Source organism: Ursus arctos, unplaced genomic scaffold (genome assembly GCF_023065955.2).
Source record: "Ursus arctos isolate Adak ecotype North America unplaced genomic scaffold, UrsArc2.0 scaffold_13, whole genome shotgun sequence".
Classification (NCBI taxonomy): Eukaryota; Metazoa; Chordata; class Mammalia; order Carnivora; family Ursidae; genus Ursus; species Ursus arctos.
The window spans coordinates 705,549-727,054 of record NW_026622797.1 but is presented as its reverse complement, the minus strand read 5'-3'; the positions used below and the strand labels follow the sequence as shown (position 1 = coordinate 727,054).

Below are 21,506 nucleotides of genomic sequence, written 5' to 3'. Positions count from 1 at the left end.
CCCGCCCCTCCCCCCAGGGGCCCCCTCCGCCCCAATCCCCTCCCCTCCCCCGAGAGACCCTCCGCCCCCTCCCACCAGGGGTCCCCGCCGCCCCTCCCCCTTCCCTTCACCCGCGGGACCCTCCGCCCCCTCCCCCCAGGGGTCCCCGCCGCCGCTACCCCACTCCCCCGCGGGGTTCTCCTCCTCCTCCCCCTCTTCTCCCAAGGGTCCCTGTCCTCCTACCCCCCTCTCCCAAGGGACCCTCCCTCCAGGCGTCCGCCCTCCCCCTCAATCCCGAGGGACCCACGCCCTCCCCCCGGGTTTTCCCGCGTCCTGGCACCGCCCCTGTGGGCTGTGTCGCGGGGGGCTGTGAGGGCCCCTGCCCATTTCCTCGCGTGGGGTCCTTGGCCACCGCCCCTCGGCCGCCTTTGTTCTCTGCCGGCGGCCTCGCGCTCTCCGCAGCTCCTGAGCCACCTGCCAGGCAGCCGGCGCGCTCCAGCGACGTCCTCGGCCGCTTTCATTGGGAAAGTTCGCGCACGTCCGCCCCAGGGCCGTCGAAATCGGACAGCGTGCATGCGTGAGGTTGTGCGTCGCAGTGTGCGCTCCGCCGCACCCCGCACCTGAGACCCTAGAAGGCGACCGGGCGCGTCCGGGCGCGCAGAAGAGCTCCCTAGCGCTGCTCCAATGGGGACCCTCCCGACCTTCCCCGGGCCTCCTGCCTCATCTGTAAAGTGCGGGGAACCCTGATCTTCAGGGTTACGCACAGGTCAGAGTACAATGGCAGGCTGATAAAAGACTCCGACGTAATGGGAGGAGTTTTATTGAGCTGAATTTATTATGAACCCTCGTTCGTAGACTTCCCCTGCTCACTTCCAGGATTTCTCACACACGCTAGGAATTGAACCTTGCGAGAACATGGCAGACAGTTGTGACGACAAGGGCCCCAGCAATGTGTTGCAGTTGCCCTCTCAGCAGACACTTCATTAGGGAGAGTGTAGAGGACTTGCTCAGGGCACTAGACACACGACCCTGCTTTCATGATTTTTGCTTACACTCAACAAACACAGGTTTGGAAAGGCGAAGCAAAGGGTTAAAGGACCTACTTTGATTCTCCCAGCCCACCTACTCCTGACTTTCCATTCCCATCAGCTCAGAAATGGCACCAATAGCGGGAGACTCACAAAGGCTCCTCATTTAAACTTTGCTTCCACTCACAACCTCATCAGACCAGCTCCCCATTTCCCTACCCACTGAAGAAAATGGCCTGTCTGAATACCACCAAGAAAAATCAACTTTCTCCCAAATTCTCTTAACTGATCAGGGCCCTCACTCAGATCTCTAGATAGAATTTAACATTAAATATATACATATGTGTGTGTGTGTGTGTGTGTGTGTGTGTATACATAGTTATTTCGGTCCACTCTCTTCCCTTGGATATTCTGTCTCTAGATCAGACGCAAGTTTAAAACTCTTCATTCCAAGTCAACAGATATTGACTCAGCCTTTCAACATGCAAGGAAGCCAGAATATTAAGGAGACACTGCCCATGAGCGGTTTCAACACTGAAAGAATAGGACACAAATATATAAATGTATTTAAAGGCAGTTTAGGTGGGGAAAAAATTTCCTTGCAAGTACAAAAGTCAAGATTTTAAGGTTAGAACAAATAGAATTTGAAAAGTATCTTGAGAGACTGGTAGGACAACCCCAGGTAAATGTACAACTGGAAGCGGGAATAGGGTTTCAAGCCTGAAAAGACTGAAGGTGGAAAAATAGGAAGCATATTTAGGCACATCAGCCATTCCAGTGTGGGTCGAGAGTAGGGTAAATTAAGGCAGATTCCAGGAGGTAGGGGTGAAATATACAGGGCAGTGGCATGATGCAATGGTGAGAACAAAGATTAAGAGTTAAGATTTTGGGGGCATCAGGGTGGCTCAGTCGACTGAGCATCGGACTCTTGATTTTGGCTCAGGTCTTGATCTCAAGCTGGTGAGATCGAGCCCAGCATGGGGCTCTCCGCTCAGTGTGGAGCCTGCTTGGAATCTTCTCTCTCCCTTTCCCTCTGCCCCTCCCTCCTCCCTCTTAAAAAAAAAAAAAAGAGATAAGGGGCGCCTGGGTGGCACAGCGGTTGAGCGCCTGCCTTCGGCTCAGGGCGTGACCCTGGTGTTCTGGGATCGAGCCCCACATCAGGCTCCTCCGCTATGAGCCTGCTTCTTCCTCTCCCACTCCCCCTGCTTGTGTTCCCTCTCTCGCTGGCTGTCTCTATCTCTGTTGAATAAATAAAATCTTTAAAAAAAAAAAAAGAGATAAGATTGTTATCAGTACCAACTGTGCCACGTAATAGCTGTGTGATCCATAATGGGTAAATTTATAATCTCTCTGAAACTCCATTTCCTCATTTGTAGGATTAAAATAATAATGTCCATCCAATTATTTCACAAATATTTTATGAAAAGAAGCTATGAACTAAGAATTATGTTAGGTGATAGAAATATAGAGAATCATTCATTCATTCATCAAATACTACCTTACTATGTACTAAGTTGGAAATAGGTAGAAAACTAAGTGACAGATTTTGTAAACCGAGAGGATAGAGTGTTTCATAAAGAGGGACAGTCAACTATGTCAACTGAGAGGTTGAATAAGATGAGGACAGAGAAATGTCCATTGTATTTAGCAATCCGGGGGAATGAGCAAACTTAATTATTTGTGGAGCTGTTTCTAAGGAGTGTCAACTTCAGAAGCCAGACTGAAGTCTCTTGAGGAGGGAACAGGAGGTTAATATGTGAATACGTTTGTGCCGAGTACCAGAGAAAGATGGTAGCTGGAGAAGTGGGCTGTTGTCTTTAAGATGGGACACAAGGGCAAGCTTGAATGCTGATGAGGGGGAGCAGAGGGGACATCACGTGCAGGAGCTATGGGAGGCAGCTCTGGGAAGGCCAGAAGCCAGCACAGGTGCTGGGTAAACCCCTGACAGCAAGAGGCGCCGTCCATCCACTGGGACAAGACAGAAAACAGAATGTGGCTGCAGATGCAAGTAGATTTTGAGATGTGGTGGTGGAAAACCTGAAAGATTTTCCTCTGATACTTTCTCTTTCCTGAAAGAAATAGGAGGTGAAACAACGCACAGAAGTGAAGAAAGGAGAGCAATAAGGAGGTAGTGGGGAGAGGTGGGAGAGCGAAGTTCCTAGGGTACCAAGGGGTTTGCCTGCTGCAGGTTTTTGCTGGAGAGCTTCAAGGGAAACCAGTTGGTCTGGTTTTCCCATGTTCTCTGTCAAATTTAGCTACTTGAATTCAGGCTAAGAATATGCATTTCCTTCAGGAAGGGGTTTTCCCAGATGAGTAAGGGGGCAAAGGAATTTGAGTGTGATTGTAAGGGAGCGATTATAATGATGGGCTATTGCATTGAATGGAGATTTCAGTAAGATTCTACAGGTGCTGAACCCTAAGGACAGAAAATGATTGTATAAAAATAACCCGCTTTGAGTCCAAGATTTCAGAGGTCCTACTGCTGTTGATGATAGCTGAGTCTACAGGATGAACCAAGGAGTAGATGACCAAGGTGGGCTAGAGGAAAAGGTCACCAAATGTGAATTGGTCAAGGAATCAGGAAGCTGGAGTACAGAATTCCTAGTTTTCTTGAGAGCACAGGACTGTAAAAAATACCACGGAAGCTGAGATCGTCCAAAGTGATCTTAATAATCAGAGAGAAAAATTATAATTACCCAAAACTTTCGGTAAAATATTTAAAACTCCCTTACTGCCAATTATAAATGTATAGAGAATTTTTTTAATTGTAAAATATTTAGTACACTATAAATACGAAAAACACGAAGAATTAGTGCTTTATTTCTGTCTAAAAACTTTACCGAGTAGTTTGAAAAGCACTTGCCTTCTCCTACTATCACTTACCTTTTTGTGCCTTGATAAATTGTCATACTCCATCCAACATTTGATGTTTTGCATTTTCGGTGTTGTAAAATATCTCCAAGTGTCCTTAACGTGAAGTTGTTCTCAGTGTCTCTTCACCCTTTGTCACGACCACCTGCTCTAACTGACCTGTGCGGTCTGGGGGCAGGTCTCCCAGCAGCACCCTGGTCTGGCCCAGCGGCTTCACCAGAGCTCAACACTGACCAACTCCACGGACCTCTGCAAGGATGGAACCAGCTTTACTGCAGGTCAAGCTTGCTCTTCCGTCTCTCTGTAGTTACAGTTTCTTTGACATGACAACTAACGTCAACGCTTGGCCTGAATGCTAGCCAGGCCCACTGGGATTTGTCATTATTATACCGTCTTCGGTCCAAAGCAGAAGGAGGTCTTGTCGACTACAAGCATTTTTCTGTTCCAACAGCGGTTTAAAGGATGTGGATCCAACGTTACCATGCTCTTTTCCTTGTTGGACAGTACCTTTGTGCAGGCTGAGGTCTCATCATCTCGGCTTCACTCTAGTCATTTTCAAATTTCCTAATCACATCCAATTTCATTTTCAGCTCCTCACTTATTTCTTTGATGAACTTTCAACTTTTTTGGCAAATTCTGTAAAACAAAATTTTAATGTCAGACGGAATTTTCTTTTTATGGTCCATTTTTGTGAACCATCCTGTGGCTGTGTCACTGGGAGACAAGGAGGCGGTACAGCTGCACACTTTGCTGTCTGTGCTGTGGCCCGAAGCACTGAATAACCGGGGTGCAGTGACCAGTCCCTGACGGGCTTTGCGAGGAAGACCAGAACATGTGCAGGTCATTGGCGTGGTGATCTGCGGGCTGAGCGCTGGCTGTGAGGTCTGTACTTGGTGCACTTCCTCAGTCAATGCAGCAGAGTAGTTGAAATTTGAATCATGCTTCTGGGGGACTGGTGTTTCTTAACTGGACTGTGGCAATCAGAATTTGTCCATATCAGAACCATGCCCACGTGGGGACAGCCTTACTGGACAGTTATCTGAGTGGATATTGAAGTCACAACAAATGGTAGCAGGAGTCAACAGAGATGGGGGCTGGAGTCCCCTAGCTCTTGTCTTCAGGTAATGAGAAGGAACAAGCCAGGGGCCGTGGGCAGTAGTGGCACACAGACGTGAAGAGGTGTGAATCCACACAGTTTAAGTCCAGAGGGTTGCGTTAGGGACTAAGAGGAAAAACAGCTTTTGCTTGAGGGGCTGGGTGAACCAGATGGATGTCACCTTGGACAAACCCATGATGGCCACTCTGTGACCTTCTGGAGCACAGCCCCTACCCCAGGCTGTCATTCTGTTTAAGCGCACCCTTAATTAGGCACACTCTCAGGACCTGATGTGCTTGCTCTGCCCTGGACATAGGACTATGACACACAGGGATACTTGACCATTGTCCTCCTGACTGACACCCCCCCCCCAGGTATGCCCACCCTCCAGGGCTGAAAAAGCAGGTCTTAAGGAAGGTGGGGTTGGAGCAATCTATCCATCACTGCCACCCAAGACACACTTCTGTCCACAAGTCCCCTTAACAAACTGTTTCTCCTCAAGCTGGACTTGGCCTTTTTCTTTGGTCTTAGGGCTCCTTTGGAGGTTGCTTTGCATATCCCTCCCTTTCAGAGAACAGAGACTCTTCCGTGGGGACAAGCCAAGTCCTTATTAAGGAAAGAGATTCAAGGGGCGCCTGGGTGGCTCAGTTGGTCACGTGTCTGTCATGATCCCGGGGTGCTGGGATCGAGCCCTGTGTCAGGCTCCCTTGCTCAGCAGGGAGTCTGCTTCTCTTTCTGCCCCTCTCCCTGCTCATGCTCTCTTTCACTCACTCTCTCTCAAATAAATAAATAAAATATTTTTAAAAATAAAAATATTTTTAAAAAAAGGAAAGAGATTCAAAATACATGTGGAGGAGAGGTTGGGAATATAGAGGAGTGCTGTGAACCCTGCAGAGGAAGGTCACTAACGTGCTAGGAAAAGCTTTGAGAAGCAGGAGGTCAGATCAGGGGCCTGCAGATTTCTCTAGCAGCTGAAGCAAACATCTGTGTCATATCTGATGTGATTCGTAGGATTCCTTAATGGCACTGGGAAATTAGTTCAGAAGGATGGCCAGTGGCTTCTGCAGGCTCACGGTAAAGTGGCAGCCGAGGCAGAGTGGGAAGATGTGACTGAGTGCAGGGCAGAGGCTCTCTTGGTACAAGCCTCCATACAGCTTGGAGGAGGAGAGGCAGGAAGGGGTCTTTGTGGTGAGAGGGAGGCCTGAACAGAAACTTGCACGAGACAGGGGAAAGTACAAAGGAGGGCATCCAAGGCGCCTGATGACAGAGGAGGTCAAGTGGGGGCAGCAGCGAGAAGTACTGCTGGGTTAGAGATGTTCACATGCACCTGGAATCCATCAAACCTCTGAAAATGGCAGCTCTCTTCCCTGGAGAATCAGACCTGTAAGAGTAGGCAGAAGAGTTTGTTTTAATTCAGAAGGTGACCGAGGATGACTGAGGCAACCCGGCCAGGGGTTGACATGACCCGGGTCATGCCTTCCAGGTGGCCACACCACCAGTGTTCTGTGGGATGCAAAGAAGGGTGTGCTGCCTGTTCCTCCGGAGGTGCTCTTGCCTCGATGGAACCCCGCTGAGACCAGGGCCCTGCTGCACACCTGAGCCTCCCACAGTGCCTGGGACATGGTGCACACAGAGTGTGGCTGAACAAAACAGTGAACAAATGAATACACGGAAGAAAGGGGCACTGCACAGAGCCAGACAAGACCTGGTGGAGGAGAAGGGAGGATTTGAGTCACTTGTATGGACAAAGCATGTATAGGGTTGGGGAAGGCAAGAGAAAGAGCAGAGCGGAAGGTACTTCTGAGACCTCAAATCAGGTAATACCAACAGGTCACATTTTAGGCCGTAGGAAACTCCAGGGCTCTCTGAGGTGCTGGGCACAAGCGCTTGGTTATTAATTACCTCATGTAGTTCCCACACTAGCCTTAGAAGGACGGTATCATTCTCACTTTACAAATCATCTGTGGGGCCGTGCGCTTTACAACTAATGATTCCTGCAAGTTCACCAGGAAGGTGCGTTGCTTACCAGGAGCTGCGGCACAGCCTCCTTACCACTGTTTCTGCAGCCACCGCTCACAACTGAGAACTCCCGTGCTGAAGATTCTTTGGGCGACATTGAGCATGTTTACGTTGCGCAGCACGGAACTGTCAGTCCTGGATTATCTAGGTCATGATAACACATGGAGTGAAAAGAAAACTCTCCTCTACCTTTCTACCTTCCAGTCTTTGGACTATCCATCTAATGGCTGTTTTAACCATCCATGCAGTTTGACATGGTTTTTCGAGTTCTGATTACAACTCTGAAAGTCATCTGACCACAGACGTTATTGGCTGCCTCCTCCAAGCCCACCCCCTGCTTCCTTGCTGGGAGAGCCCTGATAGTCCTGTCTACTCTTTTCATGTGGTCATGTGCTCCAGCAAAGGGGGGATGCAGCCCCAGCCCCAAGGAGTGAACTATGACACGTCTAGTCATAGACAGGAACACGAGTAAATTCTATGAAGTTAAACAAATGTATGTAAAAGTCTGGGGGGAGAGGGGAAAGACACAAACAACCTGGATCCCTGATCAAATGCCTGGAAAATAAAATTGTCTTTTTTTTTTTTTGAAGCAACTAGATTAGGTTTTTCAGTTCTTGCACCTAAAAAGAATTTAACTAACAGACTAACAAAAAGAATGACCACCCTTTAAGCATTTTGATTGGTTAGGGATGTGTTAAATACATTAAGGTCTTTATTTCAAACTTGTAAGTCCTTTCTAAAGAATGCCCGTAACATATTAAAATGCCATTTAAAAATACAACTGCCCTTAGAAGTTTTCCAAAATCTATTTTAACATTTACTTGACACATTACAATGTTGTGTCATAATTTCCTGTATCAAATTCTAGTTGTCTTAATTCTAAAAATAAGTAATTTCCCTATATTAGAATCCACTATACGCATTTATATACTCATATCTATCTATCCCCATATGTATCATTCATACTTTTATACTTTGGGGTAATAGAACATCAATAAATATGATAACTAACAAGTATGAAGGTAAAAATCTGGCTTTTACTTGTTTATTGTTAAAAGAATACAATGAAGCTTCAACTGGAGGCAAAAGTATAGCTAATCAAAACTCCTATGAAGTTTGCAAATCTTCAAAGTCACGCATCTCGGGAAAGTGGAGAGGCAAGCACTCCCATACGTGTTAATGAGCTATTCACAATAGAGAGCAAACACCAGGGCCAAGGCGACGTACGTTTCTGTTTCATGTTTCACTGCAACCCAGCTGTCCCACGCAACATCCCAGATCCATCTGCTGGCAATCTGTGATACACAAATTTCAAAAGACCAACATTCAATCGAACATATTAAGAAGTAAACTTCTATAAAGTCTATAAAGTATCTTAGAAAGTGATATTAAAAAGTAATTTGTCCAGTTTCCCCTTTCCTGAAAGGGCCCCTCTTCTCTTCCTGGAGTGGTCCTTCTCTGGCACAGGGACTGGACCTTAGCAGAGTGTCTGGGGGCAGGGACGGGAGCCCTCTGAAACTGGGTCTAAGAATTCTGCATACAGTACTATTCCTCTGTGTTACAGGCCCTGATATGGAATTTTCCTTTCCATCTTTAAAAAATTTCAAGGGAAAGTCTATTAGAACCTTGTTTTAAAATAAAGAAATGGCATTGATTATCCAAGCAGGCAGTTAGAGAAAATTCTAAATCATTTGCTTCATTCACAAGGCCATACATGATTTGACTACAGCCTACTTTTCCATGGTGGATATAAATGGCCACAAACATTTTGTGGTTTCTCCAGACCTTGAGTATGAATTGGCCTTGGGACTTGCTGTGAGCAAAAGAATGGGACATTGTGTGACTTCCAAAGCCTTCAGAGGTCTTCTGCTCCCACCTGCTCAGAACCCTGTGAGGAGACCCCCACATAAGGAAAGCCACTCAGCCCACTGGAGGACTGTGACTCACGAGCCCCACCCAGCAGCCAGCACCAGCCAAAACCATGTGGGTGAGGCCGTGTTGGACCTGAAGCACAGCAGAGTCACCAAGGGGCTGTGAGTGCGTCAGGGAGAACAGTTGGAAAAGCAGCTGTTGCAGGTGGGCTGACCCACAGAATGATGTTCTAAGCCGCTAAGTTCTGGGGTGGTTTGTTGTATGGTACGATTAGCCAATGCACATCATACCCATGTCTGCAACCAAAACATACGGCAAGCACACAGGTTACTAACCAAGCACACCAGGTTCCCCGCTGCCATGGCAACTTTGCACTCCCGTGTTCTCTGGTTGCCAAGTCCTTCTCCCGGATCTCTGGCACAGCTGGTTTCTTCTAGCAGAGGGCCTTCCCTGTCTCCAGACAATCCCAGTGGCCACTCTGCCACTCTATCACATTGCCCTACTTTAATCTTCTCCACGTGAGAAGTATGTGCTAGTGTTCTCCTCTCCCTGGGAGCCAAGGCCACCTGTCTTGCCGACTCCCGTGTGGCCAGCGCCCCTCCGCCTGCTTCCACGAAGACTGCAGACCGTGCCCGGCTGCCACATGTTGACGGGCAGCTCACTCAAGCTCACGTGGCCTAGTGTATCCGTATTTGTAAATGACAGTAATTGCCTTGCTGCTTACTGAGGACTGTGCCAGAGACCAGGTGGAGGGCTTTCTTACAGACTACCTCACTTGACCATCAGGGCAGCTGCGGCCAGTAGGTGTACTGTCTCCATTTTACAGGTGAAAACAGCTATGCCCAGGCCGCAGGCTCCAACTGTCACTGCCAGTGTTCATATCTAGGTCGACTGGATTTCGAAACCCTGGCTGGCCCACTGTCCATCCCATTCTATTTCTTAAACTTTTTTTTTTTTTTAAAGATTTTTATTTATTTATTTGACAGAGAGAGACAGCCAGCGAGAGAGGGAACACCAGCAGGGGGAGTGGGAGAGGAAGAAGCAGGTTCCCAGCGGAGGAGCCTGATGTGGGGCTCGATCCCAGGACTCTGGGATCACGCCCTGAGCCGAAGGCAGACGCTTAACGACTGAGCCACCCAAGCGCCCCCCCATTTCTTAACCTCCGACCTGCAATTGTTTCCTTTCCTCAAGTACAGTAAAAACTCTCAGAGAATCATGGTCTGCGTCTCCCCATTTTTTGTCTTTTTCTCAGTACCTAATCTAACTCCCTTTAGTGCTCAAAATAAACTTACTGGTTACTTATCAAATAACAAACTGTCAAAATTAGTGTGACCAAGGAATAGGGTAGTCATATAGTTTAATAAATTATCAATAGAAAATTGCCATTTCTGGGTTAGTACTTTTCAAATAACAGGCAGTGAAGGAAGATACAGCTAACAAAATCATCCTTTGTCAGAGAGGCACCTGGGGGCCTCAAAGTGCCTGGGAGGCAGGTGGCACAGGAATGGTCAGGTCACTAGAGGGGACACTGGAGCACTGGCTGATAGATGCTGGGTCAGTGTGCTACTCACATTTATTGCCTGACCAGTTTTTTGAATAAATAATACTTTTATAATGAACTTGTAACGGTGGTACCCAAATTCTTTCACTGCTGACAAGATGTGGTCTGCTAATTCAAGTGACAAATGAGAGAAGACTTTATCATCATATTTGACATCTTTAAGACTTTCCTTTAAAAAAATAGGAAAAACATCTTAATTTTCAAACCAAATATTTTCTACATAGAAATTCAAGAAAACATATATCTAAATAATACATATAACTTAAAAAAATACATGCATTCCTAACCAAATAACATTAAATGAATGTTGTGCTTACCAATTTATTTCAATAACAATGTTGAATAAAGTTTATTTTGGTTTTTTAATTACATTCAATTGCTCTTCATTACCACTCTTAACCTCTAGGTTTTCCTTTACTAGGTCACCCCATCAAACACTGGTGGGGACACACAGGAGAATTTTAAAACAATGCTTCTGGGAATGCTTAGGTAGATGAAGGAAATCTTTCTATAATTTCCGTATTTGCTAAAACTCAGACTTGAGTTTTCCTAAAGCCTGGGTTTCCTGGACTGGAGCCTGTATTATATGACTCCTGTCTTCACCAGTCTCCCTGAATGAACGCCACTTCTCTAGCCCTCTCCCCATGGCTTGGCACTCTGTGGCTCTCTCTGTGGACTCCGGGTGGATGCTGAGGAGACCCCAGGTTTCCTGCCGTGTCTGCTGTGGATTAATCACATCTGGGGAGACAGATATGAGCCATGAAGCACTAGGCTTTCCCACGGCCGGGAAGCAGGCTGGCCCACCTCATGAGCAGACTGCAAGTGCCTCTGACTTACCCGGACAATGATGAATTAACTCGGTTCTGGGTCCCGCAATAACGAATGAACTCCTACCAGCTAATTTTATAGGCAAGTAAAACCAAATATATTGTTCTTTTTTTTGGTTTTGATTCCCTTCTAGAATATGGTGCTGGACCTAAAACTGGGTCTAGAAGCATTCGTTTCCCTCAGGCACTGGCTGTGGTTCTTTCAGTCATGTAGCAACATCCATTCTCTCTTCTGAATCTGCCTAACAGACCTCAGGCTTCGCCCACCACGTGCTCCTATTTAATAAAGAATGAGCACTTGCTGTCGGAAGACACCCACAAGCTCCAGCAGTACAAACTATTTCTTTTCTTTTTTTTTTTTTTAAAGATTTTATTTATTTATGTGACAGAGAGACAGCCAGCAAGAAAGGGAACACAGCAGGGGGAGTGGGAGAGGAAGAAGCAGGCTCCCAGTGGAGGAGCCCGATGTGGGACTCGATCCCGGAACGCCGGGATCACGCCCTGAGCCAAAGGCAGACGCTTAAGGACTGCGCTACCCAGGCGCCCCAGTACAAACCATTTCTGCATCAAGAACTATGCTGAATTTTCCTTGAACCCAAGGGAAAAATCCGTGGCCTCCTTATGACCCTGACCTATCCACCTACATATCCAATCAGCTGTTCCAGGCCCTATCATGCTCGATGAAATTCTGTAAATTAACATATGTAAATACAGTTTGAAATCCTACTATACCCAATAAGTCTGAACTCAGTCTATATGGTAAGACCAAGCAAGAGACACACCAAAATGTATATTCTCATGTCACAAATGCTTGCTGCTAGTGTTTAAATAAGAAGGTAATCAATAGTTATTTTATTGTATCAAATTGAGTTGAATTTATTTCCTGAAGCAATGAGCCATCTGACAATGATTAGCTCAGTTTTCTGTCTATGGTAGTAGAGGGAGGCTACAGTAGGCCCCCTAAATATTCTTCTGTATTAATAAAAGTTAATTCATTTAAACAATAAACTTTAATAGGATTAAAAAAGTATTAATCATTTATGCAAAATAAAGAGATGCTTTCTTCCCAACAGCTAGCTCACATCAGTTGTGTCTGAAGGGATGTACCTTGTAAACTGAAGGGGGAGGGAACTTTGAAACAAGGAACCTATCTGAGGTAGACTCAGGCTTGGTGGAGCCCCCAGGGGGATCTGGCCATCAGAAAATGCCTGGGTGCCTGGTGCCCAGCACTAGAGACCAGATGAAAAGGGGATTCAGAAAAAGTTGTCCCTCAAACTTTCTATAAATAAAAAATTTTAATTTGCTCCTTTAAGAAAGATGATGAAGGAATTCTTTCCATCTGAACAATGTAGCTTTCAGATACCAACATTAGTATAAATAATGTTGGTATTAATATTAGTCTTACAGTATTTCATAAAATTGAAGAAGCTTTTTTGGATTAGCCTGGAAACAACTGTCTTAAATGACCTTTAGATACCAGTCAGTTGAAAGAAGGGAACCTGTGCATTTGTTGGCAGTTGCCTGTCCTTAAGACGCTTTAGTGTCCAGGAACCAACTTTTCACACCCATATACAGAGCAGTGTGTTTTGTTTAACTCATTCCTCCAAATACGGGAAAACACGAAACCTGAGAGAGAAATAATTTATGGGCAGTTAAGAGCTGAAATAACAAAAGAATTAAATCTAGCTCACAGCACTGATGTGAAGGTTCTTGAGTAGGACTACAGAGTACTTTTTTATTTTCAGAGATAAATGCTACAAAAAACATCAATCAATGAAATATATGGCCATAAATCTTAATATAGTTTATCAAATCTCCAAAGCTAAGATATTGCTATTATATGTATTTATCAACCTACCTTTAATATCTGCTGGACTTTAGTTTCTACTGAATGAGCTTGGAATTTTTTCAACGGCTGCATTCTATATGAATTAGCAAACTTTAATTTTGCCAGGGCACTCTTCCATTCTTTACCTAGATCAGCAATTGAATCATCAAATGGAGGCTCTACATACTGAACATCATGAACCGATTCTCTCAGTCTTTCCTTTAAAATCTGTGCATACTGAAAGAGGGGGAAGGGAAAGAGATTACTTTTTTAATAGTAAAATGAAATTTTAAAGATTTTTTTTTTATGTATTTTTTGACAGAGAGAGACAGCCAGCGAGAGAGGGAACACAAGCAGGGGGAGTGGGAGAGGAAGAAGCAGGCTCCCAGCGGAGGAACCTGAGGCGGGTCTCGATCCCATAACGCCGGGATCACGCCCTGAGCCGAAGGCAGATGCTTAACGACTGAGCCACCCAGGCACCCCTAAAATGAAATTTTAGATTTAAGAACCCTGGTACCATGGGGCATAGCTGACACAAAGTTTGGAAATCCATTCTAATTGACTTCTGTGATAAAGAAGTTGCTGAATCCTAGATTCACTGATTCACTCCTGGCTACCGATTGGGCAAAAGGAAAAATAATAATCTAGCAAGCTAGCTATCATCTATTTATCTATAAACAGAAATTTGCATAGATAACATTTAAAATATCCATAGAAGATACAAAAAACCAGAAACAAGAGAGGCCTCCAGGGAGGGCAAATGGTGCTAGGAGGCAGGTGTGTAAAGAAAACTTTCTTGTTCTCTACCCTGAGGTTATGAAAATATTATCCTTCATTGTCTTCTTACAATTTTAATTATTTACTTTTATTTGTCTTTGAATAAATACCATTATTTACATAAGTCTTTACATAACATTTACATAAGTAACATTACATAAGTCTTAAGTTGAAAAGATAGCAAAATGAATTGATGTGGTACACATCAAAATTTTATGCTTTCGACATTCAACATTCATTCTGTGACATTCGACACTCCTTAAAGAAATGTTTATTGGTGCCTAATATGGTCCAGATAAATGTTCTAGGCTCTGAAGTTACAGTGGTGAGCTTTGTTGTAATAGCTAGGGATTAATTGTTCGGCTTATGTTAACTCATAATCAAGGAGTCTGCATTCATGCAGGGATCATTCCAATGGACAGGAGGGCTGACTGACAATTGAAAGCATATAGGAAAATGAATAAGCGGATTTAAATAGTAGCAATTGCTATAAAAATAAAACCACCTGACTTGGTAGGAGCTCATTGGGAGGGACTAATTTAGACAGAGTGGCCAGAGATGGCCCCTCTGAATGAAGTTAGATTTGGGCTGAAGCCCAAAAAGAACAAAGGCTTCAAGGCAGTGTGTTCTAGGAGCGGGTTTGTGGTCAGTCTGGGTCAAGTGTTCCGAGTGAGGCAGAGTGGTGACATGAAGGGAGCTAGCAAGGCAACCAAGGAGCAGGTTGTGAAGCACTGAGTAGAATGTGGTGAGCAGTTTGGATTTTATTCTCAGAACGGTGGGAAGGTGCTGGAAAAATTTAAGGACATGAGTGATATATTCTTAATTACAGTTCTAAAAGGTCATTCTGGTTGGTGTGGTGAACAGATTAGGAGGAGATCAGGGCTTGGATGAAGATAACTTTATACTTTGTAATGCTTTTTACAAATAACATTAAGTAATTCTGTAACTTTGCAATAGCTTTTCTAAACAGGAACATGGTTTACTTTGGCATTTATATAAGAATTTTTATTTCCAAGTAATTCTTTATTTTAACACAAATCTTTCAATTTCTTCTGAAGCATTTATTCTTTTGTTATTTTTTTTGATGAGGTGTTAAGGTGATTTAAAAACACATTTTATGTTTTTAGGAGTTGTTTTTATATAGGATTACTGTTGCACCCAGCAACTTTTATTTTGATGTTTATTACCTCTAGATTTCTCTAAGTATGTAAAACAGGTCTACATATTTCTATCATCCCTCCTAATCATATTTTACTGCAGAGGTCAATAGTTTAAAATGTAAATATTAGAAATCACAATCCTAGGAGTATTGTGAGAGTATTTATTCTCTATTTTATGCGGCAGAAACTGGCACTGGAGCAATACTTCCCATTCTTTGCCCCGAGGGGTTTATCTGATTGGCAGGTTGGCAAGAGAAAGAACATGTTTAAGTGCAGAATCTTTCAGCTCTTCTCTTGGCATCTGATTATAACAAGTACATATCATCTATTCAACCACTGCATACATTTCACAGAGCTAGCATCATCTTAGATATATATCATTGTCCAGCTATGGCCGTGACTATTTGGTGAGCTGGTTTAATATGAGTAGAAATGTTATTATTTGCCAGTCTATTTTCATCACTAATAGTTTGTTAATATGGTTATATGATTTTTGAATGTTTAACCAACCTTGCATTCCTGGAACAAACCCCACTTTAATATAATATACTATTACTATTATTATTATCATTATTTTATTGGAATTTTATACCTATTGACCTCCTTCACCTATTTTCTTTTTAGATTTCACATATAAGTGAGATCATTCAGTATTTTTGTAACTTATTTCACTTAACCTACTGTTCTCAAGGTCCACAGATGTTATTGCAAATGGTAAGATTTCATCTTTTTAAATGGAGGAATAAATAACTATTTAGATTGTTCTCATGTCTTGGCTATTTATTGTAAATAATGCTGCAATAAACACAGGGATGTGTGTATCTTTTCAAATTAGTGTTTTTATTTTCTTTGGACAAATACCCAGAAATGGAATTGCTGAATTGTATGGTAGTTCTACTTTTAATTTTTTGAGGAACCTCCATATTGTTTTGCATGGTAGCTGTACACATTTACATTCCCGCCAACACTGCATGAGGGTTGCCTTTTCTCCACATCCTTGCCAACACCTGTCATGTCCTATATTTTCGATAATAGTCAATCTAAGAGGTGTGAGGTAATATTTCACTGTGGTTTTGATTTGCATTTCCCTGATTAGGGATGTTGAGCATCTTCTCATGTACCTGTTGCCATCTGTATGTCTTCTTTGGAAAAATACCTATTCAGAATTTCTGACCATATTTTAATCCAATTGCTAGGGGATTTTTGGTTTGTTTGGTTTTTGTTTTGTTTTACTGTTGAGTTGTAGGATTCTTTACGTATCTTGGATACTAATCTCTTATCAGTTATATGATTTGCAAATAATCTCTATCACTGAGTAGACTGCCTTTGCATTTTGTTGATTTCCTTTGCTGTGCCAAAGTTTTTTTGTTTAATGTAGTTCCACCTCTTTATTTTTGCTCTTGTTGCCTTTGCTTTTGGAGTTGGATCACAAAATCATCACCAAGACTGATGTCAAGGTGTTTACCACCTATGTTTTCTTTTTGGAGTTTTGTCGTTTCAGGTCTTACATTCTTTAATCTATTTTGAGTTTATTTTTGTGTACATATAAAACGGTGGTCCAGTTTTCCCAACAACCATTGAAAAGACTGTCCTTTCCCTATTGTATGTATATTCTTGGCTCCTTTGTTACAAGTTAATTCACCATAAATGTGTATTTCTGGATGCTGTTCTGTCCTATTGATTTATGTGTCTGAGTTTATGACAATGCCATACTGTTTTGATCACTAAAGTTTTGTAATACAGTTTGAAATCAGAAAGTGAGATGCTTCCAGCTTTGTTCTTCTTTCTCCATATTGCTTTGGGTATTTGGGGTCCTTTGTGATTTCATACAAAGTTTAGGATTATTTGTTCTGTGAAAAATGCCATTGGAATTTTATTAGGGATTACACTGAATCTGTAGATTGCTTTGGGTGTATGTATATTTAAACAATATTAATTCTTCCAATCCATGAACATTGAATATCTTTCCATTTATTTGTGTTGTCTTCAATTTCTTTCATCAATGTCTTACAGGTTTCACTGTAGAGGACTTTTACCTCCTGGGTTACATTTGTTCCTAGACATTTTATTCTTTTTAATGCAATTGTGAAATGAGGTTGTTTTCTTAATTTCTGATAGTTTGTGTATAGAAATGCAATAGATTTTTTTTCATATTGATTTTGTTGCCTGCAATTCTGCCAAATTTGTTTATTGAATCTAACAGTTTCTTGGTGGAGTCGTTAGGATTTACCATATATATCATGTCATACACAAATAGTGACAGTTGTACATTTTCCTTTCCAATTTGGATGATTTTTCTTTCTTTCTCTTGCCTAATTTCTCTGGCTAGGACTTCCAATACAATGTTGAATAGAAGTGGTGGGAATGGGCATCCTTGTCTTGTTCCTGAACTTAAAGGAAACACTTTCAGCTCTTCACCATTGAGTATGTTCATTGTAAGCTTGTTATATATGACCTCCATTATGCTAAGGTATGTTCCCTTTAAACCCACTTGGTGTCCTTGTACAGTTTTGGTATCAGGGTAATGTTGGCCTCATAAAATTAGTTTGAAAGTGTTCCTTCCTCTTTTATTCTTTTGAAGAGTTTGAGAAAGATTGGTATTAATTCCTTCAATGTTTGGTAGAATTTACTAGTGAAGCCATCTGGTCCTGGACTTTTGTTTGTTGGGAGATTTTTGATTACTGACTCACTCTCCTTACTAGTAATTGATCTGTTCAGGTTTTCTATTGTAGGAATTTATACATTTTTTGTGGGTTGTCCAAATTTGTTGGCATATAACTGCTAGTAATATCTTATGATATTTTATGTTTCTACAGTTTCAGTTGTAATGTTCTTCATTTTTTTTCCTCCTGTTTCAAATTTCTTATTTATGCCCTCTCCTGTTTCCTTGGTGAATCTAAAGATTTGTCAATTTTGTTTATCTTTTCAACGAACCAGCTTTTAATTTCACTTATCCTTTCTATTGTCTTATTATCTATTTCATTTACTTCTGCTCAAATATTTCCTTATTTTTACTAACTTTGGATCTCATTTGTTCTTTTTCTAGTCTTTGATGTGTAAAGTTAGGTTGCTTATTTGAGATTGTTTCTTGAGGTAAGCATTTATTGTTATGAAATTCCCTCTTGGAAATGCCTTTTTGCATTCTATAAATTTTGGTATGTTGTATTTCCACTTTCACTTGTTTCAAGGAATTTTTAAATTTCTCTTGATTTCTACAGTGACACACTGGTTGTTCCATAGAATGTTTTTAATCTTCACATATTTGTGAATTTTTCATTTTTCTTCTTGTAATTGCCTTCTAGTTCCATACCACTGTGGTTGGTAAAGATGCTTGGTATTTTAGTCTTCTTAAATTTATGAAGACTTGTTTTGTGACCTAATGTGATAGCTCCTGGAGAATGCTCCATGTGCACTTGAGAAGAATGTGTATTCTGCTGTTCCTGGATGGAATGCTCTCTATATATCTGTTAAGTCCATCTGGTCTAATGTGTCACTTAAGGATGATGTTTTACTTTTTGTCTGAATGATCTACCTATTGATTGAAGTGGGGTATTGAAGTCCCCTATTATTATTACATTGCTGTCTCTTTCCCTTTATGTCTTGCTTTATGTATTTAGGTGCTCCTATGTTAGGTGCAGTATATGTATTTAATTTTTCTTACATGTTGTTGGATTTAATTTGCTATAGTTTCATTCAGAATTTTTGCATCTGTGTTTATGAGGAAGTGTTTATTATTCTGGTTTTGATAGCAGGGTAATGCTGACCTCATAGGATTAACTGGGAAGAATTCCCTTTTCTTCAATTTTGCACAACACTATATAGTATTTGGCAGAAACTCACCAGAAAAGCCATTTGGGCCTGGAGTTTTCTTTATGGAAAGGTTTTAAGCTAGAGATTCACTTTCTTTAATAGATTATAGGGGCTATTCAGGTATCTATTATTTCTAGAGCGAGCTACGGTAGTTTGTTTCTATGTATTAGTTGGCTAGAGCTGCCATAATAAAAGACCACAGACCAGGTGGCTTAAACAACAGAAGTTTATTTGCTCACAATTCTGGAGGCTGGAAATCCAAGATCAAAGTGGCAGTGGGGTTGGTTTCTCCTGAGGCCTCTCTCTTGCAGATGGCTGCTGTCTTGCTGCATCTTCACATGGTCACCCTGCTAGGCATGTTCTACCCTGTGTGCCTTAATCTCTTCTTACAAGCACAGTAGTGAGACTGGATAAGGGGAAACCCTACCAGTCTCAATTTAACTTAGTTCTGTAAAGGCCTATCTCCACATATACTCACGTTCTGAGGTACTGGGGGTAAGGGCTTCAACATATGAATCCTAGGAGAACACAATTCAACCCATAATAGTGTCCTTCATGGAATTTGTGCATTTCATCCAAGTTGTTGAAATTAAGATCATAGCTGTTTTTAGTATTTCCTTATGACCTCAAAATACAGAAATACAGAAATTTTTCTTTACTGCTCATGATCTATCTATAAAACAGATTACCAGGCAACACAGCTGATCCTTGAACAACAGGAAGGTTAGGGGCACTGACCACCCCCATTCAGTAAAAAAAAAAAAAAAAAAGTCTGTAACTTGAGTCCCACAAAACTTAATAGTGTACTGTTGACCACAAGCCTTACCAATAATATAAACAGGTAACAAACACATATTTTTAATGTTATATACTGTATTCTTACAATAAAGTAAGCTAGAAAAATGTCTTTTCATTTGTTACAAATCTCCAAATAAATTTTCAGTACATTTATTGAAAATAATCTCTATGTAAGTGGATCTGCATGGCTGGAGCTCATACTGTTACGGGGCCAAACTGCACAGCATAGCTTTTGGAGGCATGACACTCCACCTCCAAAAGATTAAGGTTTTCAGCCTCACTCTGCCCTTTCTCTTCCTTGTGTGAAACTGCTCTATTATTTTCTTCCTCTAGTCTGTTCTTTCCTTTGTAAAATGTAGACATCGCAGAGCTGTCATTAGAGCCAACAAGTTTTGATTCCTGTTTTATTCCTAGAAATATTTTAGGATCTTTCCTTATTTCTTTCTTTCTTTTTTTTTTTTAAGATTTTATTTATTTATTTGACAGAGAGAGAGAGAGACAGCCAGCAAGAGAGGGAACACAAGCAGGGGGAGTGGGAGAGGAAGAAGCAGGCTCATAGCGGAGGAGCCTGATGTGGGGCTCGATCCCAGAAGGCCAGGATCACGCCCTGAGCCAAAGGCAGACGCTTAAGGACTGAGCCACCCAGGTGCCCCTGTTTTAGGATCTTTCAACATCAGCGTTTTGTCTGCTCTCTCCTTCACTGCGTCGATTATGGATCCCATTAAGTAGGTGGGAAAGGAAACCTTGAGGCAAGTGGACCAGGAGTCCCAGAGCACATGCTAGTCTCCGCTCTAGCCTTACAGTTCCCTATCCTTGGACAAATTATTTCCTCACTTAACGTCTCAAGAAAAGGAAAAGTCTCGATTACAATAATGGTTTTCGAACTATGGCCTCACAGAAACCCTGGTATTATTCCACCCATAAAAGTGAACGGCATCTTCCATTAACTCCAGACAACAAGTCTCGCATTTGTTTTTTCCTCCTGCACGACCCTCAAATACTGAGACTGCAGCTCTTTCTGAAAACTCAACACATCGGACCCTTGTCCTGGTCAACGCAGCACACATGCGGCCATGAGTGCAACGAGCCTCTCACAGCCCCGCCAGGAGTGTGAGCCCTCGAAAGCACGAGCGCGGGGAGCACGAGGGAGGGGAGCAGGAGCATGGGGAGCACGGGGGGGGGGGAGCAGGAAACTGAGGAGCACGGGGGGGGGGGAGCACGAGCGCGGGGAGCAAGAGGGAAGGGAGCAAGAGGGAGGGGATCAGGAACCGGAGGAGCACGAGGGAGGGGGGCACGAGCGCGGGGAGCACGAGCGCGGGGAACACGAGGGAGGGGAGCAGGAACCGGAGGAGCACGAGGGAGGGGGGCGCGAGCCTGGGGAGCACGAGGGGGGGAGCACGAGCGCGGGGAGCATGAGGTAGGGGAGCACGAGGGAGGGGATCAGGAACAGGAGGAGCACGAGGGAGGGGGGCGCGAGCGCGTGGAGCACGAAGGAGGGGGGAGCACGAAGGAGGGGGGCTCGCGAGGGAGGGGAGCGCGAGCCCCGGGAGCGCGAGGGCTACCGACCGGCCGCTCACCGACACCCGCCCCGCAGGCCACCGTGCTCCCGCCCCGCCCCCGCACTCACTGCCTCCCTCTCGAACATGCTGGGCCTCCTCTCCTTCCGAGGCTGCGGCGGCGTCGGCTGCATTTGAGGTGCTGGACTCGGGGACGACTTCCCGCCTCGCCCGCGTTTCTCCATGCCCTCCGCGCTCCACCACGCCCAGCGGCCCGCCTCCACTCGCCCCAAAGGCCTCTGCCGCTTCTCTGGAGAGCTCAAGTCCCGCGCTTGCGCCGCGCCGGCACGGAAATGCGGCTGGGAGGGAGGGGGCGGGGCGGAG

General features: G+C 43.6%; 1 protein-coding gene across 2 annotated transcripts; it reads right to left on the bottom strand.

Moving 5' to 3' along the window:
* Positions 1–7,977: 7,977 nt before the first annotated feature.
* DYNLT2 (dynein light chain Tctex-type 2) lies at positions 7,978–21,505 on the bottom strand. Of its 2 annotated transcripts, XM_044379961.3 has the most exons (4): positions 21,254–21,483; positions 13,112–13,318; positions 10,437–10,595; positions 7,978–8,288 (listed from the first exon to the last, which is right to left on the bottom strand). In XM_044379961.3, the coding sequence occupies exons 1-4, from the start codon at positions 21,365–21,367 to the stop codon at positions 8,178–8,180; spliced, it is 591 nt and encodes a 196-aa protein (XP_044235896.1). In that variant the 5' UTR covers positions 21,368–21,483; the 3' UTR covers positions 7,978–8,177. The 2 variants fall into 2 exon arrangements, with proteins under 2 accessions (XP_044235896.1, XP_026343723.1); XM_026487938.4 differs by lacking the exon at positions 10,437–10,595 and having other exon boundaries at positions 21,254–21,505.
* Between the last annotated feature and the right edge of the window lies 1 nt (position 21,506).

Excerpts from the sequence above, each read along its gene's own strand:
- DYNLT2 (XM_044379961.3), bottom strand. The coding sequence starts at position 21,367 with ATGGAGAAACGCGGGCGAGGCGGGAAGTCGTCCCCGAGTCCAGCACCT. Across the intron at positions 13,319-21,253 it reads GCATGTTCGAGAGGGAGGCA|TATGCACAGATTTTAAAGGA; the intron begins GTGAGTGCGGGG and ends CCCCTCTTTCAG. Across the intron at positions 10,596-13,111 it reads AAGTCCAGCAGATATTAAAG|GAAAGTCTTAAAGATGTCAA; the intron begins GTAGGTTGATAA and ends ATTTTTTTAAAG.